At 53.5% G+C, this 23,128-nt stretch overlaps 4 protein-coding genes across 4 annotated transcripts; 3 read left to right on the top strand and 1 right to left on the bottom strand.

The window, feature by feature from the left end:
* Positions 1–9,315: 9,315 nt before the first annotated feature.
* Positions 9,316–10,530, top strand: PG986_001577 (uncharacterized protein; the record flags this gene model as incomplete). The annotated part of the gene is made up of 2 exons (XM_066837799.1): positions 9,316–10,146; positions 10,249–10,530. 2 exons carry the CDS (start codon positions 9,316–9,318, stop codon positions 10,528–10,530), a joined length of 1,113 nt encoding a protein of 370 aa, XP_066706692.1.
* Positions 10,531–11,406: 876 nt separating this feature from the next.
* PG986_001576 (uncharacterized protein) lies at positions 11,407–13,398 on the bottom strand (the record flags this gene model as incomplete). Its single annotated transcript, XM_066837798.1, has 1 exon — positions 11,407–13,398. One exon carries the CDS (start codon positions 13,396–13,398, stop codon positions 11,407–11,409), a length of 1,992 nt encoding a protein of 663 aa, XP_066706691.1.
* Positions 13,399–17,138: 3,740 nt separating this feature from the next.
* Positions 17,139–18,635, top strand: PG986_001575 (glycosidase crf2; the record flags this gene model as incomplete). Its single annotated transcript, XM_066837797.1, has 4 exons — positions 17,139–17,262; positions 17,367–17,804; positions 17,870–18,017; positions 18,053–18,635. 4 exons carry the CDS (start codon positions 17,139–17,141, stop codon positions 18,633–18,635), a joined length of 1,293 nt encoding a protein of 430 aa, XP_066706690.1.
* Positions 18,636–20,971: 2,336 nt separating this feature from the next.
* PG986_001574 (uncharacterized protein) lies at positions 20,972–22,213 on the top strand (the record flags this gene model as incomplete). The annotated part of the gene is made up of 1 exon (XM_066837796.1): positions 20,972–22,213. One exon carries the CDS (start codon positions 20,972–20,974, stop codon positions 22,211–22,213), a length of 1,242 nt encoding a protein of 413 aa, XP_066706689.1.
* Positions 22,214–23,128: the final 915 nt, after the last annotated feature.

The following is a 23,128-nucleotide window of genomic DNA, read 5'->3' as shown; positions in this document are numbered from 1 at the left end:
GGATGGAGTTAACACAATCGTGGAGAGTCCCATTTCAAAGGTAGTCAAGATGGACAGCAGCCTGTCGGAGCAGCAGGTCCTCTCTCCCTCCCTCTCTCTCTCTCTCGCTCTCCCAACCCGGAGACTGAGGACATCCCACTGGGTACAAGGATAGCATGGCATCGAATGGGGTTTGTAATTCCTACACCCACAAGCTGCGCTTTATTCCGCGATGCTGCTCAATGTGGACCATTGCAACGTCCCAAATGCCTTCTAGAAGCCTGCCTACTCGCTATCAGCAATGCCGAAGGTAGGATGACATAGATTGATACGTAACGCCATGTTGTTCATCTCGTCTACTATCGAAAAGCAAAGAGCCGATACTTCCAAGACGACGGCCTTCACAGCACGTGACAGGCCCTTTTCATGCAGCTGGTCGTCGAATAGCGTGGTTGGTGGGGTTTTCACACACCGATCGTGGTACTTCCGGCCATGTGCAACAAACAAGCTTCCGCCAACAGAGACGGGAGACGTTGACGAAACCGAGTGCAGTCTAAAAAGCAATTGCCATTCATGGTTTATAGCATGCTACATCCTACAACATAACACAGTGGCCCATCTTACCAGGCATCAGCTCGTCGTGGTGTATTGCATCAAGCATTAGAACAACACATGGTGACCATTGTCCTGAAGATGGCCAAGCAATTCCAAGCCGCCTCAAAGGAAGCCAAGTGAGACCTCGCTGAACAAAGAGAAACTAACGTTATGACAGAGCCTCGCTACTCAATTGATATGAGCTGCATGCATCACCTACCGGTGGTGAGACGACTTTTCAGGCTTGGGCGTGCCGTTGGGGAAGGCCACCAAACATGAAAACGACGGGAGGATCGTCGTCCGATGTTATAGTTGATCGCCAAGCGAGCTGGTGAATCTTATATCTGCGTCAAATTTTGGAAAACATCAGAGGACGGTAGAAAAGGAAAAGAGAAAGGCAGGAAGGGAAAGCGATGCACCCTGATCATGGATGTCTATCAAACACCCAAGATCTGGTTGGGGAGGCTTTGGCGTTTTGGCTCAGAAACAACTGTAATTCTTAGGATGGTTCGAGTCCCGATGCTTTGACAGGTTCAGGCTTGCCGACGATCAACCACGGAACGGAGAAACCCCCGGTTTATATTGCGAACAGAAGTCGTGTCGTGCAGCAGGAACGCTCGTGTGCTGCTCTGCTCTTCTTCGGCGGCAGATACAGTATCCCTGTCAAAAGCCGAGAGAAGCAGAGCCGCAAACTTCAAACCACACTTCCGACCTAGACAGTTTCACCTGCTCCCCTCCCGCACTCCAGGAAGAGGGACGTTGACCTCGGCGAAACCACCTACTCCCATATCCCATCACCAAGATAAAGAACGCGAACGGAAGGGAAAAGGAAGTAGGATAAGCATTTACGTCATCCGACATCGTCCCAAGTTTCTGCGATGACGGTCGGATAGGCATCGGACGAATAGACTTGAGCAGGCAGGCTTCGAGGTCGCCACAATCATTGCATGCATGACTGACTATATCCACGATGGACCGGCAGTCTTGGATTGAAAACAAAACACTGCCCCCTTCCTTACATCGAGAAACGCATCGGCATGCAAGAAGAACGACAGCCAGGGTCGATCACTGCCCCCATTATAGAGTCAGATAACCCGGCGAGCAATCATCATCAGGTGGGTTGGATGGATTCTTCTCCTTGGCCCTGATGCCTGAGCACATCGGCACTTACTGCCAGCAAATTAGCCCAACGGTTTAGTTTCCAGCCACGATAGGGATGATGCTCGCATGAAGTCGATCTTGGGGAGCGGAAAGGCGGGCAACCTCGTTCGAAATCAACATAATTACAAACGTGTTGCGGATTTCCAATCAAATTCAAATCCAACATACATCGAGTGCATTCGCTTCAACTTACATGAAATACCCGAGGTTAGTTCGTGTTACCAAGGTATTGCCTACCAATGACCCGAAGGGGAATAGATGTTCCCCTCGCCCTCGCAACCATGAGGGTGACCTCGAGCGCAACTGAATAAGTAGGAAACACAAAGGCCCTTGGCGACTGTCTTCTCGCCGCGCGCTGCCCCTTCAACCCCTCTCCCTCTTCTGGCCAGTGATTCACTTGCGAGCTTGGCTGCGATTTGGTTTCAGAGGTTATATGATGAAAGCTCTCTGGTTGCATTTGGGAATATTTGGCGACTGCGCCAAGGACGTGCCTCGGGCGTTTTGCTCTTGGAAGCTGTCGCCTGTCGTCAGAATACCTGTGATGACGCGCGAATTCAAAGATCCAGGCCCTTCGACCACCATCAGAGGGTACTCCAAGGATTCTCATCGGCATGGCTGTGCCTGGTATGAGCGGCCGTGTTGGGCTCCGTGGCGCGGTCCTTGTGAGAGCCGGATGCCGGCGTTGCGACTCGGCCCCGGGACGAACGAATCAACCCGCGAGTAAGCCGCGAAAGAGTACACCGGTCTGCTTGTACGACAGCAGGTCAAAAGACTGTATTTGCGAATGGCGAGAGAATATTTCTATACTGCACGCATCCAAGGAGAAAGCACATTTCCTCACATAGTTAAGACTTGTTGCACTCTCTTCGCAATCTTAGATCAGGGGTATTGACGGAGCGGTTCGGGAAACTGCATGAAAGGTTCGAGAGTACTACTCGCCGGTCCCGTAGAAAGTACCACCCCTTAATTCATTTCGCCTTGCCCTTCCGCTGGCGAATACATCAGTCATCGAACTCGGTTACCTGGGTTGTATCTCATCGGTGACTGCGGTTGAATCGCTCCAAGGAGTCCAAGCTCATATTGGATGGCCAGCTTCAAGACACGCTGTTGCGCCTTGGTGAGATAACTCGAGACTCGCATGCGCGGCTGTGAGATGTACTTGTTCGTGACAATCTAGAACCCTTGGCCAACGTACTTGCGGTTGGATCAATGCTCGTGTAGAGCCATACTGCTCCGTTCTTGTTGCCCTTGTATTCGCTCGCGAGCCCGCTGGGATATCAGATACTAATTTACCAACTACCGCCGACAGGATCCTGGCATTGAACATATGCTCGTCCATATAGCGCAACTCCAATGCTATGATATTGCTTTCCTTAAGAATCGGACGTTCCAAGCTCGTTCTAGTCCATCTTTGGGGGGCATCATCGGGCCACCAGGAGAGCAGGGCCGCTTCAAAAGATATTGTACGGAAGATTCTCCTGTGAGAATCTGCCCCGCTGTCTCACTGTCGACTCTCCTTCTATTCTCCACCTTCTCGTTTGTATCCCAGTCCGCACGAGGACCTCCAAGATGTGGTGACAGCTCACCTGGCCCACGATCACTGTAATCTCAAGTCTATCACGCACTCTCAGCCGTTGGTATCATAGAAATTTTGTCGGTGCGTCTCATACTTATATTTGCAGCCTCTAATTATGTTCCAGCGATATGTGGTACCTGGCCCAATAACGATCCTTTCTGAAGAGGGTGTTCAGATTGTCATGTGACAAACCCGACGACCGAATCCCCTGTCACGAAAGTGCGCGAAGAGACACTGCCATTGCCCGACTATTTTCGATGCAAGATTGCATTTGCGATACCATGAGGTGTTTTCAAGATGCCCCCTGGGTAACACGGCACTTTGTTGTTGCCAAACATGCCTGACAGCGGTCGCATTACGAACATTGAGTCGGCCAAAATAACGACCATCAGCACCCCCGATAGTTCAAGTAAGTCTAACGGCCGTGGCGGTGCGCTGAACGAACGAAACACAATATCCAAAACGACAAACATGGACACGGCATCTGTTGCCCATCGGTTTCTGTCTGCCGTACCAGTGTTCTGCATTGAGGGTGGGATTGCATCTGTCCGTATCACAGTTGCAACGGCTTATGAATACAATATGGCACACAATCGTCGAAAATTGAGAAACGTTATCTATGTTATCGCCTCTGCTTGACCTTCCGATAGATTGGCAGTGCCGCGATGAGGCTGCACGCACTCGGTTCCGGTCCTCCCGCCCATCGTCAAGTGCCTGCCTGGCCGCGCGAATTGGGAAAGCCGATTTACTCACTTTGACTGTGCGAGTGGGTGGCCGGGCAGACCTCTGTTACTTATCTTGAAGTACAAGGACGCCTGCCGGCAGCCAAGGCTGCAATCCCACCTGTACCCATCCGATATAGGTACATTGCGAAACCCGAAGTCCAAAGTATTGCGATGGATGCGGAGAAGATGTAGCGGTACTCCAGTCCTCCTAACATTGAAACAGGGCCTTGGATCCTCTGGGGTAGATAAACACCTAGTCTGGGAGCACAGCAAAAATACCACATACAATAGTACTCATACTACCGACGGACCTGGAATGGGTGCTCAATAACAGCCTCAATGGACGAAGAGTATCGCACCGACCGGGGGTCACGATGCGGTGGCTATGGCGTACAACCTGATTGACAGATATAGCCGTCCTGCCTCTTCTCCTTGTTATCTGCTGCGGCAAGTAGGCGAGCCGATCGGAGCGAGCTGGAAGCCCGAACCCCAAGCTGATTGCCGACTGGGTCTTGTGAATAGGCCAACGTCTGTCCGGCGAACGTACGCGTAACATGATGGCTTCGCAGACCGCGCTCGCCGTCGGTCTTTGTGAAGTGACATCCATCGACGCAAGACACACCTGCGATTTCGGCGCTCCTTAGCGACGACGTGTGCGGCGGGCGCATAGTGCTGGATAGCAAACGTGTGATGGTCGTTATACAGAGAAGGTCGCACGTAACTGGAAGACAGCCTAATGGACATCTGGCACAGCACTACCTCCGTACATAGTATTCGTATGCCGGTGAGTGGTCCTAAGAGCTTTGCAGTTAGTTGAGCAAGTTGCAGCTTGAGGTACTTTCTGCCCCTCCCAACCTATCTTCCGCTCTTTAGTTTGTGGGCATTGGGCAGTATCAAACATAGATACGTAACCTACTCTATCCTCCTTGAGTCCTCTCCCTCCGGTAAATCGAAGTAAGCCCTAGTTTGTTGCGTTTGTACAGTACCTACGAATAACCATTCCTCATTGGTGTTTATTAATAACATTAAATGATATTTACTATTATGGCGCAGATCTTATGCCTTGAGCCCGGTGTTTCCCACAAGTAACCGAGACAGGGATGACAGCTGGAGGGCACACGGACCAGGTTGGTCAATCAGTCCACCCTCAGCCATTTGCCAAGTAATTGCATCAATCGTTTCCCCGCGAGCGCCAATATGCGGCCTGTCGTTTGTTTCGTTTCGCTCCGCTCGTGAGCACGTACTGGAGAAGGGTAAAGACGAGCCTAGCTGCCAGAGGCAATTAGAGAGCAAAGGGTACCTGGGGTGAGGCACACGGTGATAGAGGCTACCTATGTACCTAAGACGTGATTAACCTACACAGCTTCTCAGTGACGGAACCTTCCTTTCCACTGTTGGCATATTGCCAAACCCAAGATGTACATTGGCCAAAGCATGTACTCTCCAGACTTGCCTGTAACGTGACAACCTCAGGGCCCACGATCAACGCCAAGACCCGACAAGCTACGGTTCTGTACGCGTGCAGTGCCGAGTATATGTACATTGGCTCGACGTACTGGGCTTCATCCCAAGGAGGTATGAATGAGACGATGCATTGCATTCAGCCTCGGTCGGTCGACATGAATCTGCAATAAGAACGACATTCAATCAAGAGTTTGCTAGTACTGTTATCATCTTGAGCCTCACTGCTTGCCGGGCTGGTAGGTATGTATGTTCATATATGGCCGGTCAATGCGTCTGGGTCTCCTTGAACGGCCTGGAAGGGCCCCCATTCGCGCCAAAGTACTATCAGACGTACATGCAGGTTCCCCCAGACGCTTCACTGCATACTTACTTGACTCTGCTGCGCAACAAGCTAATAAACGCGGTGGGCTGGACTAGATCGAATTCAATTCACCACTAAGGAAAGTGACAGGCTACCTACCTATCCCGTCATCTGCCTTTCTCCTTTTACCTTTGTGAATCACTGGCCGACCGGACACAAGAGAACACAGTGGTATCAATGGTGGTAGATGGTGATAGTAGGCCACGGAGCAGGACACCGATTGCGGCTGCGCCTTACTCGTCAGAAATTGCACAACCTAGCTGTAGCCATTCATCTGATTTCAAGCCGGGCCACTAACAAGGAAAGACTCCTGGTATCGCTAAGTAAAGTGGCAGGTACCTAACTAACACACATGTGTTGGAAGCTTCCTGGTTTTGACAGGCGCCGGCTCCTCCGCTCCGCCACCTCAACCACGCCAATTCGATCTGGTTTTGTTGCGTCCACGCTTGACCCATCGTTTAAGCCTGATGCCTGGCCCCAATCGCAATCGGGACCATCAGCTCAGAAGAAGCCCATAATACTACCCTGAGGCACTGCATGCGGTTACGCTTAGAGCCAACACTGGACGCTTGAGGCAACGGTGGTGCCGTGCTGCTCCCATACAGTTGCCCATCTACCTAAACCAACACCAACTTATCTGTCTCGTACATGCCTACATGCTTTCAAATTGGCTCGTTTGGTCACGACGCCCTCATTCCACGCAGGACTGCTCGGGTTCTTCCATATATAAACCCAGGGGAAAAGTGTAATAATCACCGCCCGCGAGTAGATTAACCCACTGTTGTTAAGACACAAGTACCTATCATAGACCTCTACCCTACAGGTCCTCTGTAGAAGTCTTGATGATTACTTCATCGGTTAACCTACATGCCTCGTACTGGATTGGATACACGCCGACAGGTTCGTTCATTCAATTGCCCGGCTCCCAGGGCGGCCAAGCACAAGCACAAGCCCACTTCGGGCCACACCACGCACCACCCAACAACCCCCCGACTCTGCGCCCCGACCCAGCCTGCCAGGAAAAAAACATCCGTCCAACCACAGGCCCGCGATACGCTAGGTTAGGTGAGTAGTAGTCTCGGCCCGGGTCATTACGAAACATCTGCCTACCACCACTTTTATTTTCCTCGTGGTGTGCTGATAAGTAATTTCGCCGCCGCCCACGCCTTCTTTTGCCTGTCTCAGCCTTGCGCTACCAGTTTTTTCACTCGCACCCGACGTTTTTCCTTCTTTCCTTGACCTCGTCGCGTACCCAGACCTAACAGTAGTGGTCAATACTTCCCACCCCATCTTTTTCAGGGAAAGGACTACTTGCTAGGTTCCACGTCTCTACTTCCATCGTACATCGTCTGCATAACCCTCCCTCTTCCCTTGACCCTCGTCCTGCTTTCCCCCTTCCCACTCGAGAGTACCTACTACCCAGGAAGTGCGAAAGAGGAGAAGCACAGCATTGAAGCGATACTTGCACTCCTCTAGCTTTGCGCGCGTACCTTACTCCCCAGGGTATCAGTACATCGAGCTCTACTTTACCTACACCAGCGCAGACAGAACTCCTCCTACTCTTCCTATTTCATCTCCACATGCTCAATTCGATTTTTGAATTTGATTGATCTACGAACCCGCACACAATACATACGCTCAGTACCTGGTTGGCGGCTCATACCTACTTTTCTGACATACACCTCTCTCGAGCCCGCAGCCCAAAACTCTGCCAGCACGCAACACGACCGGGCCCGCGAGAAGCCAGAGCGCGTCTCGGTTCGATTCGTTTCCTCCCTTGACGTCGTCTTGTTTTGTTTCCGCGCTTGTCGCTCTGAAAAGGAAAGAAGAAAAAAAGTTCATCAGCGTCCATCCATCCCGCGCAAACAGTTTGCGAGTAGAGTCGCTGCAGTCAAGTTTCAAGTCACCCATTGACGGCTGATTCATGCAACTCGGTCGGGTCGCGTTTGGCCAAGTCGAAGCTACATCGCCCGTAAGTCACTTCCGACAGTACTTTTCCTCTGTCTGCTCCATCCATTCTCTTCAATCCCTCCCCTTCGATATTGCACCCACCTTGCTACCTTGGAGGCGTACTTGCCGATTTTCTTTTTTCCCTTTCCTGCTGCATCAAGCAGCACACCGACGCGTATGCGCGACTTGAACTTGGTTCGCATCGCATTGTGTTGATACCGGGTCGGGCCTGGTCATACTGCGCATCGTTACCATCATCATCGCCGCCCCTCAGCTAGTTTGCTGCAAAATCTCACTTGGGTACCAGTCCCAGAAGTCACCTACCTAGAATCTTCCAGGTAGCTACTTACCGATCTCTTCCTTGTACCCCATCTTATTGCCGCGTCGCAAGTTTTCACCATCCCCCCCCCTCTTCCACACACTCACTTGCACACCACACCCCAAACACCCGCCTCCATTTCGTATTCCTTCGTACTCTTTTTTTTATTTTGCCACCACGCTCTGCGCGCGCGCCAGTTGGCAGTTGGCTTGGTCTTTTCCCCCCAGCCATCCCGCGTCAGTCTCCCTCACTTGCTGTTAAGTGGTCTTTGGCAATCAGCCATCTCATCTCACTCTTCACATCACATTTTCTCTGTTATTCCAGTACCCGAGAGCTTCGTTTTCGCCCTTCCTGCTCGGCTTCGTGTGCGGCTTCATCGCGCATCGGGCCTTGATAAAAATATTTACCTGGAGCTGTACCGCTACTTTGGCATCCAAAGCTGACACGCTAGTCTCTTCACAGATCATGCAGCAGTGGCAGGTCGGCCCTGTGCCGGAGTACCTTTACCACGGCTCCGCCCAAAATGCGAATGACCTGCAGTAAGTACCCAATTCTCTATGTACAAGTCACTTACCTTGGGTTATCCATCCCATCCTATCCTACTCTATTCTATTAAGCATTTCCACCTCTTATGTGACTTCTTCCCGGCTCTTCGCAACTCCACTTGGTGGAAGGCAACCTAGTGGCTGCTCTTCCCTCGGATACCCCAATCAGAACCACGTACCCCGGCTTGAGGGGCTTGAGGGTATACACGACTTGGTCGGGACAGGTGGTTAGCTGTACCTGATGTATACCTTCATCATTGACGTCGCACACGATGGACGTTGTCACTGCCCTTCATCGGCGTGAAGCTTGGCACTGGGCGTTACGTCCCATATAGCTACCGCATGCCTAGGCCTGGTTCTTTGTGCCGTTGCCGCCAGCACCGCGGCGCTTGTTTCGCTGTTTGCTTCGGGCAGGCGCGCCGCAACACGGGTTTCTAGACCCCTATTTCGCACTGGTTGCTCAAGTAGAGCAACGGCGCCACTCGAAGCAAGCAACGGTATCTGCAGCCGCTATGTTGGCTTCATTCCTAGTGCTGCGGCCGTCGTCGTCTCATGCAACACGAAGATGGTGTTGTCGGAGGGCCCTATGACTAACAATGCGTCCTCGGTATAGTTCGTCGCATGCCTACCAGCAGGCCGATATGAATCGTCGGCCTGACTTCACAGGGTATGCTCAGCAAGCGAATGCGGCTACGCAACAGCAGCACCACCCGCAACACCAGCAGCCCCATCATGGTCAACATCCTCAGCAGCACCCTCAGCCGCTCCAGCACCAGCAACACCAGCAGCACCCCTCGCACGTGCAGCATGCCCAGCATGCCCAGCATGCCCAGCACCCTCAGCACCCTCAGCATCCGCAACAGCCCCAGCAGCACCACACGACGCCCGTGCAGCCTCCTATGACGATTCCCCAAGCCGCCGCTCCTCCCCAGCAGCAGCAGCAGCAGCAACAACAACCGACACCCACGCCGGCGCCGGCGCCGGCTCCCCAGCAGCGTGGACGTAAGCGACCAGCGCCCCAACAGCACCACCCGCAACAGCATACACCTCAGCCGCCGCACTCGCAGCTGCATCCACAACTGCAGCAGCACCAGCCTCCACACCAGGTGCAACAACCGCAGCAACAACAGCAGGCACCGCAGCATCCTCAGCCACAACAGCACCCGGCTGTGCCGTCACCCGCGCAGACACCTGCTACGGTTCCTGCTTCTGCCCCAGCCGTGGTTACGACAACTGCTGCCCCGGCCGCCCTTCCAGCTGTTGCTCCTCCGCAGGCCACTCCTGCCTCCACTGCAGCTGCGGCTGCCGCTGCGGCCGCTGCCGCCTCTGCCGCGGCAGCTGAAGAAGCCAATTCTACTCCCGCGCCGCCCCCGGCAAAGAAGAGCCGAACAAATACGCCCTGGACCCCAGCTGAAGAGCAGCGCCTGAAGCAGATGAGAGATCAGGGAGCCAGCTGGGCTGAAATCGCCAAGGTCAGTCGCGCCTAGTCATACATTCCGGAGGCTTTTCTTTTTCTTTTTTCTTTTAATCTCTCCCCTTCCTGCTATGGTTGAAATCTAACATACATCCTTCAGACTTTCCCGACCAGAACAGAAGGCAGTGTTAAGAAGCACTGGTATAAGGATATGCACTACGCTGAGTTTGCCGAAGACGAGGTTCGTTGTCAGCCAACCAAGAGTCGGGCCGAACATGCTAATGAAGGTTGGCAGAGCCATGCACTTCTTACCGCGATCAAGGAATATGAGAACAACAAGTGGAAGAGCATTGGTCAGAAGGTTGGCAAGCCAGCAAAGGCGTGCGAACAGTATGCGAAAGAGCACTTCCCCGAGTTATTCCAAACCCCGAAGGCACGTTAGGATCCTGTCCCGGGTGCTACTTCCCCAGCTCCGCCGACCTTGGCGCCACGACGGCGTCGGAAGTCCACACGCTCTGGCATCTCGTCCAGTTCTGTTTCGGACCAAGCGTCACAGAACAGCAGTTTCAGTGAGGCAGGCCAAGAACCGATTTGATACCTCATCGAACACCTCCAGAACCAATTTCGGCCATGTCGGCGGCCTCAAGAAACCATTTCATTCTTCTCTTCTCTTCTCTTATCTTCCCCTCATACCCCCAACGCATCTGGTTCCAGTCGTTAGTTTAGTCGTATCAACGGCTGTGTAGGAATATGAGCAACAAAACAGAAAAAATCCGCATAGCCTTCACGGGCTTAATGGCATGAGTTGCCTTTTTGGTGGAGCAATTATGCGACTGCTTTACTTTCGTCACGAATTACGAATCCCCCGCGGGATGGATAGGGAGGGACATTGAGCTTTTCTTTTCACGAAACGGCAAAGGAAGCTCCAGATGGAAGCGGCTTACATGTAGACAGTGGTGTAACAGCGTAAGCTGGCTCAAGTTAATAGTTGATCTACGGTTTACACATCTGGAATAACTAGCGACCCGAATCAACGTTTGGTGAGCATGTGGTGATGTGCCACTAAACCGTTCAATACATATACACCATCGATACGTGCTTGTTCCAGAATACTGACATCGCCCTTGGACACCTCGAATAGCCAATGTGTTTACTCTACACTGGGATCGGGTATGGAATTATATGCTCCTTTCCTTTTCCCAACACCCAAGGTAACGGTTGAATTGGACTTTGAAATCTACAAGAGGCTAAAGAACCTTCATTTGTCTACGGGCTTTAGATGAACGTCTCCGTTACTGGCAAGCTTTCTGCTCATTCTTCAAAAGGAGCACCTCCCTGCCCATTCCAGTGCCTCTTTTGCCACCTCACGGGTAGTACTGGTCAGATTCAACATATCGAGCAGATTCCAGTTGGCCCACACAAACTCCTCGTGTTCGACTCCTTGAAGGACAACATCTTCAACATTAGCTACGAGCACAGTCCAGTTCAATTGCAACTGCATCTTCTCCTTCCGCGGCGGCGTGAGATCGGGCCACCCTTCCTCTTCCATGAAGCGCACGCTGGCCCCGGCGATGTCGGACCCCAAACATCCCCCTGCCGAGGCAAACGTGGCGCCCCGGGGCAAGGCCCGGAGAGGGTCGTAGTCAACATTCTGGCGGTCGGGGCGCCGGGGCTCGTTGCCGGCAGCGTCCATGGTGGTGGTCTCGCGCAACATGCTCGAAATGCGGACGACATTGAGAGAGGTCAGGCGCTTGACGCAACGGGCTATCGCGTCCGAGATGCAGTAGTCCCCGTCGTCGACGCGGCCACTGGGCAGCTCCCATACTGGGTGCGGCGGCTGCGTCGACGATCTTGTCGTCCTGTCGTCGTCGTTGCGGTCGGCGGAGAGGAGGTGGCGGGTAGGCTGCTCCCGGAAGGAGCGGTTGTAGTGGTGCTGGGGGTGATGTGGTTGGTACGGCGAGGGCAGGCCGGACGCGGGTCCCATCGTGGCCGGCGCGGCGGCAGGCGTGGCGCGCTTTTTCAGCAGCAGGATGGTGGGGCGCTGGCTCCGCACATCGATGCGGAAGACGGCAGCGCCGACGGCCAGCCGAGAGATTAGGGTGCTAGTGAGAGGGGGTCGGGGCATGACCGGTTTCTTTTGTGGTGGTGGTGGTGGTAGGCACTGTTCCGTGGTCGCCGTGTTTTTGGAGATTGCGAGAGGTTTAGGAGGAGGGTTGTCCGAGGACGAATAGGAAGATATTTCGCCGCCGTTGTTGCTGGTATGGGGTATGTCCATCATGTTAGGGGAGCGCTCCTCGCTACTCAGACTGCTAACTTCCCCGGCGTCATCGTTTCTGAAACCGGTCTCACGGTAATGGTGTTGCTCGTGGCCTGCCGATGCACTTGCGGTGTTCTCGCTTTTGTGGACACGGAAGTCGAAATGGTAGTCGTCCTGCTCGGGCGGCGGAGATGGAAGGCCACTGACGGCCGCCGGCGGCTCCACCTCCTCTATCCAATCATCGGCATCGTCACGGTTCTCGTAGTAGGAGCGGAAGACCTGGCGGGCGATGCTGGGCTCCGAAGCCAGATACCGCTGCTTGGACATGGCCAGCACGCACTTTTGCGGCCACGTCAGTATGGGCGTCTGGGAAGTCATCTGCAGCAGGCTGTTGTTGAGCGGGCCCGACGTCAGCGACGTCAGCTCGCTGCGGGCCGAGGCGCGGCTGGCGTGGTGCTGGTGGTACCGGATTCTGCGGTGCGCCGGCGGGGGTGGCCGTGGTGTCCTCGATCGCGCGGCTGTGGCTGCGGCCGCCGCCGTGGGAGTGGTAGGGGTGGTTGGGGCGGCAGATGTACCGACAGATCGATGAGACGACTGTTGACTCGGGTGCCGCGAAGTCTTTGTTGGCGTGGTCGTGGTCGGTATGCGCGGCAGCGGTGAGTCCTTCCTGGGAGATGTGTTGATCAGGGTCCTAGATCCTCCCGTATCAGGAGGCGTGGAAGGTGTTGCTGGTATACTAGGATGTTTGCCCCATTGGGTTGTTGTCGCCGGGGGACGTTGATTGCCGGGGGACACAAGGGATGGATATGGGCTGTAGACAGCCGGATGTCGCTGTTGATAAACATGTTGGCGATGGTGGTTATTACGGTGATTATGTTGTTCTTGTTGTTGTTGTTGTTGTCGTCGCGATTGTGAAAAGCTGCTAACGGTACTACTATTATTGCTGTTGACGCTCTGCTTATTATTACGACTGGCTAGTGACGGCGGCTTGAGTGGTGGCTGTAGAGGCAAAGGTGGTAATACGGGCGGTCCTAGGTCCGCTTGTATCGCCATGGTTGCTTTTTGGCGGCGACCTCACTGTGTTTCTTTTTCTTTTACGTATTTGCGAATCCGTTGCAGAAGTTTGGTTAGAATCTAGGGCGGCGTCGAACGACGCCTCCTGGCCGTGCTGGCGATGCTTCAGTTCAGTGCGATGATACTGAATAAGAAGAGTGCATGAATTAGTCGAATTGAACGATATAGACGATAGTAGGATGGGAGAATATAATTATTGCGTTGAGAGGGAGGGTTCACTGCTATTATTACTACTGTTGTATTCTATCCTTACAGGTTTGCCCTCTCTCAAGGTTCTTGTTTATGGTCACTAGCAACGTTGTTTCCAGCTCCTCGTCCTGTAACTCTCTCCTTCGCATACACTGGGGCAGGGATCGCTTTACTTCTTCCCGCAATACTCCCGGGCGATGTCTTAGATCAAACGGAGGAGAATGTAAATAGCTCGGAAGCATGGCCACGCTAGTGGAAGGGCCCGAGTAACTCTCGACCCCCAAAGATGGGCATTGGGTAGAGCGTGTGCTGCCATTTTGAGTTTCCCGTGTAAGAGGTTGTTTCCCCGACCTGGCGTTAGGCTTGTGCTGGTCTAGAGGGCATTCTGGAACACCGACGTCGCGATTGCGCTGCCGCTGATGCCGATCACATAGACCAAAGTGGGATCACTGTTGCGTTGGTAAATTTGATGGCTTGCCTCGACTCGAATCGGGGTGAAGCGCAAATATCATGTTGTCCTCGGCCGCGAGAGATATAAGAATCGAAACTCTGGCATAGAGTTGCAGACAAGATTACGGTTCCCCTCCCCTCTCGAACTTTGGTCGGTCTTGACTGGCCAGAATCTGCCGGTGATGTTGTTGAAGTCCGAACTTCCTGCGGAGTGCTGACAACGAGTGTTTTGACGCAAGTCACAGGAACAGGCTATGCCTTGATTTTTGGAGAGTTGTGGCCTGCAGAAGGACGCTACGCTCCTCCTCCTCCTTCGCCTGCTCCCTCGATGGCGTAATGCACGACTGGGGAGCCAAGCACGCGCAGTCTGTCTAGGTGTGAGGCTACACGGAACCGGACTCAATTGTAAAATGATTGATGGAAACCCAGGTATCCAGAGTTGTGGCTCTCAAATACCAACTCAAGGTACAACACACACGACGATGAGCATCGATGCTGCTGCTGCTGCTGCTGCTGCTCATATTCGATCGCTGCCATGAAAAGAGTCGCGATTGACATCTCGAGAGCCGACTCAATCCCCCTAAATCATTCGGTTTACCGCGTCCCGGCACCGGCACGTCCAGGTGGCTCGAATGATGCCATGGAAGAGGTCTATCGAGGCTTGACGGGCATGCTCTTGCAATGCATACCTGCCTGTGTGTCCTTACCAGACTCAGACGTGATGGATATGTTGGGACATTTATCCTCCGGAGAGCAAGTTTGATCCTGTATTGCGATCAGGCGTCCCACTGAGGGAATCCAACGACTCGACGAATTCTTACTGCCTCGGTGCTCGGTGGGAGTTTCTGCGACGGTGGCGCGTAACCGATGCAACCAATGCCATTGATCAATCAGAAGCGCGATGCAGATGCTGGACTGTTCCTCCGTGATCAGTCTGAAGAATGGCCCGTGGGCAGTCCGCGGTAAGCGTGTCCATCAGTTCTGTGAATGCGAAGAACAGTCAAGAACTGGCTGCTAAGTAGCCTGTGCAGAGTGCGGGTTTGCCAACGGAGCCGACATTTGCGACGCGGCGGCACCCCTTAGCAACCAACATGTGACCATGGGGAAAAGCATCTTGGGTGGGTTGATTGCATCGTCCGCTTGTGTCGATTACGGGGTAAGAAATCCGACGTGGATCAATACACGGGGGCCAGATCTGGAAGATTCCTTGGCAATTGAAGAACGTTGATCGAAGTTCCCCATACTGGCTGTCCATGCCAGCAGCCTGCTTTTGACAGACAGCTCCTCATGTTCGTAACCAATAAAAGACGCACGCCACCTAATGTTACATTAATATACCTACATTAAATGCTTATATGTCATCATATACTCATTCTTTAACGAATTAGCTGTTCCACATGATTGATTTGCAATCCTCGTTCTTCTAGGAAGCCAAGCAGTCTGCTCCACGCACTGATAACGGCTGTGCATTTCATCTTAACGAGCCTGAGCTGAGTACCACCCTGACCCCTACCCCCATGCCATACCGACAAACAGACTGACATATCTGCCGCCTGGGGCGATAAGCAATTCTTCACTGTCATGCAAAGGCGGCCGGGGCCACCTGCAGGTTGCTCTGCTCGTATTTAGTGGCCCCATGGCATGAGCAACGTCTTCAGTTTTCTTGCCCAATGCCATGATTTGATTTCCAGCGACAACGGGCCAATGTTGATCAAGCCATAATGTATTGGATGATACCTCGCAATCCATTTGACTCGTCCATCGTTCAGTAGCTGGGATTGGACGCCGAGCCTGGGGTCTCAGCTGCTGCGCTAAGCCTGTCAGACTCGCACCTGGATGGAAATGGACAGCGGTCGGAAGACAGACCAGACCAGACGGTTAGGATAGCCCCAGCGAGCTACCTAACAATGACCAATAGCAACTGGAATACTGGCCAGCCTTCTGGATCTAGAACCCGTTGTTGTTGTTGTTCCGTTCCCACTCTTGCTCCCACCAAACTACAGAACCCCTCCGTCCATCCAAATCTCTCTGGGACGGTGATCCGGTGATCTGGTAGAAGCAGCAATGACGGTGTGTGTGTATGTGTGTGTGTGTGTGTGTGTGTGTGCTGTATTGCGCATCCTGACCGTCTTCTGTCTTTGATGTGTATGGCCTCGTACATAGCGAAAAGCCCCCTTGCATTGAATGTAGGAAACAATGGTAGGAGATGCCCTGCTGCTGACCTCGCACCCTGCCAACTGCTACCCTATTTTAACCGCATGGAGCGCCCTAGCAGTCTAGATCGCCCAGATTCCTGCCTAGTGCATCCTAATACGGGCTACGTCAAGCGCCACTATTTACGAGATTTGCGGAATTTTGCATCAAGCAGCCAGTGAGATCGCAGCCGAGCTTGCGCCCCGAACGAGACGCATGTCCCCTTGGTTGGACGACCATTCCACCCCCAGAGCCCCTTCCAGGACTGGCCTCAGTCTCGTCCGTCCATCTCCAGATTCGAATCGTGCCCGGTTCTCCCTCTGCTCTCTTTCCCACTCACTCCCCAAAGGTGTCATTACATTAATAGCCACCGATTCATTCGTTTTGACTCTGGCGCGTTTGGAGGCGATCTCCTGTTTCGGTTTCCTGCTTGTCGCCTCAACCCGCCAAATCTTTCCTCACTATCGTTTAGCCAGGTCGTACAACCGAACCGTTGTCGCAGCCTGAACTCTCTGCGCATCCCCTCTGCAACGGATCGGGACTCTGCATTGCCATTCGCTCTTGACAGTGCCATTGTTTCCTCTCTCTGTCTTGACTCTTGGTGCACCTGCCGAAAGAGACAGACGACTCGTCATTCGAACCAGGCGACTGTGCCTTACTTACTCTTGTCACCTTTGAACCGAGAGTCTTTGGAATCGCGTCGCATTGTATACCCTCGTTGCCACGATCCCGCGAAAGCTTCGAACGAAAACGAACTGTTTCGAAACGCTCGGATTCCTGCATTCGTTTCCTGCCTGGCAGCTTCACACCGGCAACTTCCGAGTCATTCAAACCACCCCGTGCATACGTATACGCACAAGTCAACTCCGTGTTATCAATTCAAAAAAATGAGGCGGGCAATTCTTCCCGTTGGCGTTGCCCTGCTGAGCGCGTCCGTTGTCCTTGCCGCCGACAAACCGGCAACCTGCTCTCAGACTTCAAAATGTCCCAAGGAGACACCCTGTTGTTCCCGTAAGTAGTGGCAATTTACCCCAGGTCCATCTCGTACATGCGCCCGCGTTGTGCACAATGAACCCACCGGCGTGCATCGAGTTTGTCTAACCCTCGCTTGGTAGAATATGGCCAGTGCGGTGTCGGTGCGTACTGTTTGGGCGGATGCGACCCACGAAGCTCCTTCTCGCTCGACGCCTGCGTCCCGTCGCCCGTATGCGTCGACCGGGACATGAAAATGGGCTCGACCGACAAAGTCGTTGATGTCCAGGATTATCTGGGCGACGCATCCAAGTCCGAATGGGTGGCGCAGGGCACTCCCCTGTCCAGCGACGATGGCCTGCTCCTGACCATGCCGCGCCGCACCGCCGGAACTGTTCTCTCGTCGACGGGATATATGTGGTACGGCAATGTTAAAGCGAGAATGAAGACGAGTCGAGGTCGTGGGGTTGTCACCGGTTTTATCCTCATGAGCGACGTCAAGGACGAAATTGACTTCGAGTGGGTGGGTGCCGACTTGGAGGTAACTCAAACCAATTACTACTTCCAGGGTATCCCTGACTGTAAGTCGAGAAACTGCCGCCGGCCAAGGCCTGTAACTTTCCGGCTTGCTGATCCTGATATACAGACACGCACTCCGGCAACATCACCGGCACGCAAAACACCTTTGAGAACTGGCATGACTATGAAATCCGGTGGACGCCTGACGATATCACCTGGCTCGTGGACGGAAAAGTTGGCCGTGTCCAAAAGAAGTCCGACACCTGGAACAAGACGTCCAACCAATGGGATTTCCCCAAACACCGTCCAGGGTTCAGCTGTCTCTCTGGCCCGGCGGTGCCGACACCAACGCGCCGGGGACGGTTGCCTGGGCTGGTGGTGCGATTGATTGGGACAGCGAGGACATCAAGAGCTACGGCTACGATTTTGCCACTGTTGCCTCGGTGACAATCGAATGCTACAAAACCAAAAGCGCACCGGGAACGAACTCAGGCAAGAGCTACACGATCACGGACTACAAGGGACTCAACACGTCCGTCAGTGACGGTGACAAGCCTACGGTGCTGAAGTCGCTCCTCGGAACTGGCTTGGATATGGACAAGGACTACCCCAAGTCTTCGACCACCCAGACTATGGAGGTCATTCCCGGTCTGAGCGGCGGCGGTCCCGGTACCAACGGCCAGGCGGCCGCTCATCCTGACGGTGGCTCTGGTACCAGTGGTAACGGCCCGAGCCCTGCTGGCATCGCACCAAAATGCACGCAGAGTGGCTTCGCGCAGGACTGTGGCCAAACCACGGGCGGCAACGCCAACGAAGGCTACAAGCAGGAGCGCGCTCTCGGCGCCAGTGCCTTCGCGGCTCTGATTGCTGTGGCCGGTATGCTTTGGCTCTAAATCTGCAATCCAAACACACCGGCCAAGCAGCATCCTACGGAGGACATGCCTGATTGGGCCCCATCACCCAATAGCATTGAGGGTGGCGCGAGCGTTGCATATCAAATTCATTCCGATTTTTCTCTTGGTTGTGGGCTCTTTACACCATTCTTGTATCTCCGACTTTACAGTATTATTTTTTATTATCTCCCTCGAGGGAGGTGACGTTGGGCGAAGGTGTTTAATGGCGTAAAATGCCGTCCACTCCTTCTAGAATTGAACGGACAGGGTAACAGGGGCTTTGGTAACGGAACATCTCAGTGGAACAGACCATGGTTTAATGGGTTACGCTAAGGGACGAAGGAAGGGGGCTGCAAGTATGGCCTGTACATATCATATATACTCAGTATGCATGTGTAAAAAGCGACAACGGAAATACAAATCCAATAAGGAACAGAGACGCCTTGATATGCATCTTGAGTCCTACCATGAAAGAGAGAGCAGAAAGAGATGGGGAGTGGAGTTGGAACTCTGACGGCCCGGGGAGGGGCAAAGGAGCAAAGGAGCAAGGCGGGGAGGCCGATGATGAAGAACAGCCCCGACGACCAAGAGTACAATGGCATTTCACCGGGAGCAAGCAGAGCCTCATGATATCAACCATCAAGGTGGTTTGTGCATTGGCTGGAGTTTCATGATGGACATGAACGGGTCTGGGCTCCTGTCAGTTGGGACGAACGGTTGGGGATTCCCATACGAATGGTGTCATGGTATTCATTCATCCCATGTGGCATTTGACGACCCTATCAAAATTGGCCATGCCAAAACTACGAACTACTTCATCTGCTCCTGAACAAGCTCAGGGACCAGGGTGGCCTAGATGGGGTGCAATGGAATCGAATCATTTCTACTACGCATTCGCCATGTTTCAAGCGATGGTATCAAGAGGGTGGTTTGGCGGGTCTGATTGGCCGAGCGATGCTGAGTGTGGTTTGTTTCAAACACTGGGGCGCTCTCCCACACTGGCCCCCCTCCCCCCCCTTTTTGGCGCCCCATTGTCGCTTCCTGGGAGGGTGTTTATTTACCCCGCAGAGCGCTAAAGCCTCGCTGCTGCTGCTGCCAGCCTGCCACTGGCTGGCTGACGGTTGGGGTTCCGCGATGGGTGGTAAGTTTAGGGGGAGGGCTGTGAGAATCTTGGCGGGTATTCTTAGCCAGTGTGTGCATCTGCATCTGCATCTGCACTTGCTGGGAGGCCTATCATATTCTTCAAAGCTCAGCCTTTCGCCTTTCAGGCCCCCTTGCTTTGTGCATGGGCACAGCCGGCGGCCGGAAGGATGCGTTCTGCCCGAATCGCGTACCGAATGAAAGGAGATTCGGAGGGCCTGCCCAGCTCGTTGCAGCCAACATGGTCATCTTTGGACGAGGATCGTCTCCACGTTCTTGGCCCGTCACATTTCCTCTGCTGACCTGCATATAACACACATCCACCGTCATCAATGGATTGATTGAGTACTCAAGGAAAGTCATGATAAATACTCTTGAATATCGCCATTGCCTTTTGGTTTTGTCTCTCGTTGCATTCATTCTACGTGGATTATCGTCAATACCGTCTTTTGCAGTCTCCATATCTACCTAGTTTCGCTTCGGTGGTGGTTGCCGTCTGGAATTGTGTTGCTTTGGGCTGCGCTGCTGCTGCGCCTCTTAGACACGAGCAGGAACATACGGCGGCTGATTGATTGATTGATTGATTATCATACAGTAAGTCAGCCAGCCGACCACGTTTGCCCCTTTACTGTTTGCTATCTATTACTGTTTCTCGCCAGTTTGGTCCGGGCTAATCGGTATCTGCAGAGCATCTGGAGCACCCGACTGTACTCCGTAACTCTGGTCCTTCTTTGTCGTGCTGCCTGGATTTCCTGGATTTCCCAATTGCCCAAACAAAGGAAGCTACCACCATTGATCTTCCCTGAACCTTCCCTTTCAGCCTCCCAGCCAGCACAAGCACCTGCGTCTGGACTCGCTTGGCTTTGTCGGTCAGCTCACCACGAGTCATTCAGCCTGCGCCTTGGCTTTCTTTGTACACGACAACAACATCGGACTTTTTGTATCCAACCCTTGTCTCTTTGCCACCATTGGAAGTGATCCTTTCGGTCGGTCAACTTGCAGCGGTCCAGTACATATTAAGACCGTCTTCCTCCTGTCACAACGTCAACTGCCCCCAACAGCAACAGCAACTTTACTTCACTCGCAATTTTCTTTCTTTCTTTTGAAAAAGACATTCGCTCCAACCGAATTCTCGGCACACAAGACTAAAAGACACGACATCATTTGTTTCGATTTTCTTTTTTTCCCCTCTCAAAATGGTACGATTCACCTCGTTCATGCTGAACCTGGGGCTGGCCCTAGCAGCACCCTCACTCATTCCCCGCCAGGACAAGGAAGCCGTCAACAAGAAGTTGATCGTCGGCGCCGCCGGCCAGATCCTCTCTTTCCAGTTTGACGGCAAGGCCTTCAAGCCCATCAGCAAGGTTGTCGAGGACGGCAAGTCCGCCAGCTGGATGGTCTTCAAGCATCCTAACCACCTCTATGCCGTCGACGAGAACAGCAACACCCTGCGCCTGTTCAACTACGACCCGGCCACCGGCAAGCTGTCGGACAAGGCCGTCTCTGAGAAGACAGGCTCGCCGGGCGTTGTTTCCCTCGAGTTCAACAAGGACAAGACCCGCCTGCTTGGCGGGTCTTACAGCAACGGCACAGTCGACATCTGGGACACCTCGGCTGGCGATGGCAGCATGAAGTTCCTCAAGAACGTCACCCTGCAGGGCGACGTGAACCCCAAGCACGGCACCCACCGCGCCCATCAGATTGTCCCCGACCCCAGCGGCCGCTACTTCGCCGTTAACGACCTTGGCGGCGACGCCATCCATATTCTGGACTCCAAGAAGGACTACACCATCACGAGCAAGGTCAAGGTTGAGCCCGCCGGATGCGGTCCCCGCCACGGCGGCTTTCTCAACGCTAATTCTCAATCCAATCCGTCATCGCTTCCCACTCACTACGCGGTTCTGTGCGAGACGATGAACCAGCTCCAGTTGTACTCCATCGAGAAGAAGGCCGACGACACCCTGGCCCTGAAGCGCGTCCAGAACCAGAGCTCGTACGGCCCCGGCGTCACTTTTAACACCACGACCGCCGCGGCCGGCGAGCTGACGGTTGCGTACAACCAGCGGGACGTCTACATCACCAACCGTCTCTCTGGCAACGAGACCGACAACGTCTCCCTCTTCAGCTTTCAGAACAAGATTGGTAAGGACGACGGCCTCCTGTTCAAGCAACAGATCTCCAGCGAAGGCGTAAGCCCGCGCATGATGAGCCTCAGCCGGGACAAGAACGAGAGCATCATGTTCGTCGCCAACCCCATGGGCAAGAACGGCCTCGTCGCCCTCACGCGCGATGAGAGCTGCGGCTCTTTGGCCCCCATGGCCTCCATGTTGAATACGGATATCAGCCCGAAGGACGGCGGTTTCGGCCCCCAGTTTGTCTTGGAGATTCCCGCCACTGAGCCATCTGCTACCAGGCATAGTGCCAATAAGAACGCCTAAGTGGGCGTTTTGGTGGCCAAAAGGGGGGGAGTATCAGGCTTTAGACTGAGGTCACAACTTTTGCATGGCATGGCGTTCAGGTTTAGGGGTAGGGTAACCCTTTTGATTTTTTATTATACACCGCTCTATCTGTGATGAGCACCAATACATTTCGATTCTCCCATACGAGGTTTTTAGCTGTGTGATATGTTCGTGGAGGTAATGAGGGTCTTTCTCTTGTGCCGCTTTTGGCGGACCTGGTCTTTCGTTGCTGGATTCGCAACGAAAGGTCGAGAAACGCCATGTGTACCTGGCATGACTTTGCGAGATATTGCATGCGGCGATGCCTTCTGATTCCTGGTTGGCCGTAGAATACGTTGCTTTGGGAGAGCCGCGGATCTGCCAACAGGTCAGCATGGGGAGGAGATATATCTTGCAGACCTGCCTGGACCTATCCACCACTCGCACTCGCTTAGACAGGCATGCTACACGATTGACTGTGCCATTCATTGCCTGCGCTGTGCCACGGGACGCCAAGACCAAGCACAGCCGACATCGCCCGTCCCCATGGGGTGAAAGAAGACTGTCGCGCCGCATAGATTGGGGAACTCACTTAGTTCGGAACGTGGCTTGAGGTCGAGAGGCGTAATTCTCTGGTTTACATAATCCTATCCTCTGATCAGACAGCAAAGTCTAGCAGACGATCTTGCGGGCTGTGAGACGCCTGTTGACGTATCTTGGTTGTCGTCGAGTTACTACTACTGGAATCGAGACTATGAAGGGGGAGGGAAGGGGGTATATGAAGAAGTAGACGGATATATAAAGATTCGGCTATATTCCTGGATGGCTGCTTCTCATCGCTGCCGTTGCTGTAGTCGGGAAAACATTCTTATATCGGTTATCATATTCCTTTTTCCTCATATAATCGATTTTCAT

This window comes from Apiospora aurea (genome assembly GCF_038362705.1).
Source record: "Apiospora aurea strain CBS 24483 chromosome Unknown utg000001l_segment0_segment0, whole genome shotgun sequence".
NCBI classification, from domain to species: Eukaryota; Fungi; Ascomycota; class Sordariomycetes; order Amphisphaeriales; family Apiosporaceae; genus Apiospora; species Apiospora aurea.
This window is presented reverse-complemented; position numbering and strand designations above follow the sequence as displayed.